Source organism: Colletotrichum paranaense, assembly GCF_030867605.1.
Source record: "Colletotrichum paranaense strain IMI 384185 chromosome Unknown Scaffold_10.1, whole genome shotgun sequence".
In the NCBI taxonomy this organism is placed as follows: domain Eukaryota; kingdom Fungi; phylum Ascomycota; class Sordariomycetes; order Glomerellales; family Glomerellaceae; genus Colletotrichum; species Colletotrichum paranaense.
In genome coordinates this window covers 4,824-8,331 of record NW_026848968.1, presented here as the reverse complement: position 1 = coordinate 8,331, position 3,508 = coordinate 4,824, and the positions used below count along the sequence as shown (strand labels likewise).

The 3,508-nt window shown below is 21.5% G+C and overlaps 1 protein-coding gene across 1 annotated transcript; it reads right to left on the bottom strand.

Annotated features, from left to right (window-relative positions):
• Positions 1–2,936: 2,936 nt before the first annotated feature.
• Positions 2,937–3,095, bottom strand: CPAR01_11676 (uncharacterized protein; the record flags this gene model as incomplete). Its single annotated transcript, XM_060495935.1, has 1 exon — positions 2,937–3,095. The coding sequence occupies one exon, from the start codon at positions 3,093–3,095 to the stop codon at positions 2,937–2,939; it is 159 nt and encodes a 52-aa protein (XP_060344720.1).
• Between the last annotated feature and the right edge of the window lie 413 nt (positions 3,096–3,508).

The following is a 3,508-nucleotide window of genomic DNA, read 5'->3' as shown; positions in this document are numbered from 1 at the left end:
TATTTTATAATAACTATTTATTTATTTATGTTTTTTACCTTTACTAGTCACTCGGGCGATTCTTAATATTAATTATATAGTATTAATATATAATATTAATAGATACTCTTACTATCTTAATAAACTATTTTTTTTTCAATTTTCTACCTTCTTAACTCTCCCTCTTATTAAGTTTATAATCACGGATCGTTAATCCTATTAAAATGATATTAAAAAACCCCGCACTATCACAAAGTCGTTTTGAAAAATACGAATTAAATATTATTAAGTTCATAATCTAAAATATATACATTAATATAAGTATTATTTTTATTAGTACTTAATTTATATAATAAAGTTTAATAATCTTCTAGGGTCCGGGCCGTCTTATTAAAGGCTATTTTTACTTTTATAAATAAGCTAGTTTATGAGGGTTAATATTAAGTTTGAATTATATATTTAATAAGACTTTATAATTAACTATAGTTAGCCATAACTATTACTAAATATTAATAATCCTATTATGATATATTAATTACCCTTTTAATAGCTAAATATTACTTCTTACTTTTTCTTTTTATTTTATTTAATAATGACCTCTTTTTATTAATATTGTTACTTAATACGCTCGTTTATACTCCTTTTAAAGCGCTTTATACTTAACTACTAATTAAAACTCCTAACCTTTTACTACCTATTTATAGGGTAAGCTTTACTTACTTTAATACGTATAAGACCTCTTAATACTAGCTTATATAAGTAGCTAGGTCCTTTTGGGGTCTAGCCTGCCTTATTAAGGGCTATCTTTACCTTTATAAGTAAGCTAGTTTATTAGGGTTAATATTAAGTTTTTATTACGTACTTAATAAGATTTTATAACTACTTATAACTAGCCGCAGCTATTACTAACTAGCTATTAATACTAACTAAACTTAAAATACTACTAATAACCCCGCTATTATAATATATTAATCACCCTTTTAATAACTAAATACTACCCCTTATTTTCTCCCTTTATTTTATTTAATAATAACCTCTCCTTATTAATATTCCTATTTAATACGCTTACTTATACTTTTTTTAAGTTCTTGATTATATTATTATATCTAAGCTTATTTATACTTTATTATATTAAAAAAGCGCTAATAAGGCTAACGCTTATTATAATATATTTATCCGTTTTTTATAAATTAATATTATAAAAATAATATTTATTAAAATAGTCTTTTTATAACTCGGGGTTATTTAATATAATATATATAATATAAAACTTCTAATTATTAAAAAAGCCCTAAGGGTCGACGAGGTATTAGTATCTTAATATTTTAATAAAATATATTTAAGCGTTTTTTAATTTTAATAAAAAAACGAGGTAATAAATATATATATACGAGTTAAAATTAAAAGTATAGTAAATATTAATAAGGTTAGTATTATTTTTGATAATAATAACGAGGGTATTTCTAATATTATATTATTATAAGCTATTATTACTTAGAAAAGTAGCTGACTTAGTTAGGTATATAAGCTTATAAAGTAGTAGCGTTAAGTACTTAATACTACTATTAATAATCTATAATCATATTATAAACTTTATAAAAAAGAAAGTTAAGGAAAATCAAAAAAAATAGTTTACTAAGATAATATAAATATTTATTAATACCGTATATTAATATTATAAAAACGATATTTAAGAACCGCCCGAGGAGCTAAGAAAGTAAAATATAAAATTAAATAAAATTAAATAAATAACTAGGTCCAATATAATCTTTTTTTTTATATAAGTATTATTATTACCTAGGGGGTTTTATAAGAGCTATTTAAAGTACTAGCTTATTATTTTAACTTTATATATCTTTCGCTTATTTATTATAATTATAATAACTAGGCTAGTATTAATATATTGAACTTTAATATTCGTATTAGCCTAGCTATTTATAGTATTTATAAAATTACTTAGCTAAATTCTATATTATTAAAAAGTACTTTGCTATTTTTTAAGTATATTTTTTTTTTTAGGGTCCGGTTCGCCTTATTAGGGTCTATTTTCGCTTTTATAAATAAGCTAGTTTATTAGGGTTAATATTAAGTTTTTATTACGTATTTCAATAAGACTTTATAACTAACTATAGCCGGCCGTAGCTATTACTAAGTAATTATTAATACTAACTAAACTTAAGAAATTAATAACCCCACTATTATAGTATTTTTTTTTTTTGCCTTTACTAACTACTCGGGCGGTTCTTAGTATTATTTATACGGTATTAATATATAGTATTAATAAATACTCCTACTATTTTATATAATTAATCTAGGGTCTAGACCGCCTCATTAGGGGCTATCTTCGCCTTTATAAGTAAGCTAGTTTATTAAAGTTAATATCGAGTTTCTATTATATACTTTAATAAGACTTTATATTAATTAATAATAACTAGCTAAAGCTAATATAGCTATTATTAACTATTAATACTAACTAAACTTAAGATATTAATAACCCCGCTATAATATATTAATCGCTCTCGAAATAGCTAAAAACTACCTCTTATTATTTACTTTTTTTAATAGCTCTAGATTTCTTTTTTTAATCTCTCCGAATTTCTTATTTTATTATAATAATATTAAAATATTAATAATATTTTTAGGTTTATTAAGTAAATTAAGGCTATATTATATAAGCTAAGTATTAATAATAATAATATTTATAAGGGTATATACGTTTTTTTAAATTTTCAAATTAATAAGAACTATTTTATACTTTTTTAAATAATCTTTTTATAAATTAGGATTATTAAATATAATATTAATAAAATCGAACTACTAGCTCTTAAAGTATCCTTATAAATTAACGCGTTAGCGTTTTACTATTCTAAATATTCTTAAAGTAAATAGTTTAATAGTAATAGTAATAATAATGATATAATAATAATATATAATAAGGGAAGTAGCGTTTTTTAATTTTATAAAAGAAACGAGGTAACGAATATATATATATATATATATAAGTTAAAGTTAAAAACGTTAAGGTAAGTATTAGTACTTATAAAGGTCGGTATAAGGAGAGTTAAAAAGGTGGAAAATCTGAAAAAATAGTCTATCGAGACAGTAGGAGTATCCATTGATACTATATATTAATACTGTATAATCGATATCGAGAATCGCCCGAGCAGCTAGCAAAGGTAGAAAATATAAACAAATAAAGGTCGGTATTATTCTTAATAATAATAACGAGGGTATTTTTAATACCATATTACTATAAGCTATTATTATTTAGAGGGGTAATAAACTTAGTTAAATACGTAATAAGCTTATAAAATAATAGTATTAAGCGCTTGGTATTATTATTAATAATTTTAAATTATATAAGAGGGAAAGTTAAAAAAATAAAAAATTTAAAAAATAGTTTATGAAGATAGTAGGAGTATTTATTAATACTATATATTAATACTATATAATCAATATCGACAACTGCCTGAGTAATTAGTAAAAATAGAATAAAAAAATAAAAATAATTAAGATTAATAACTACCTA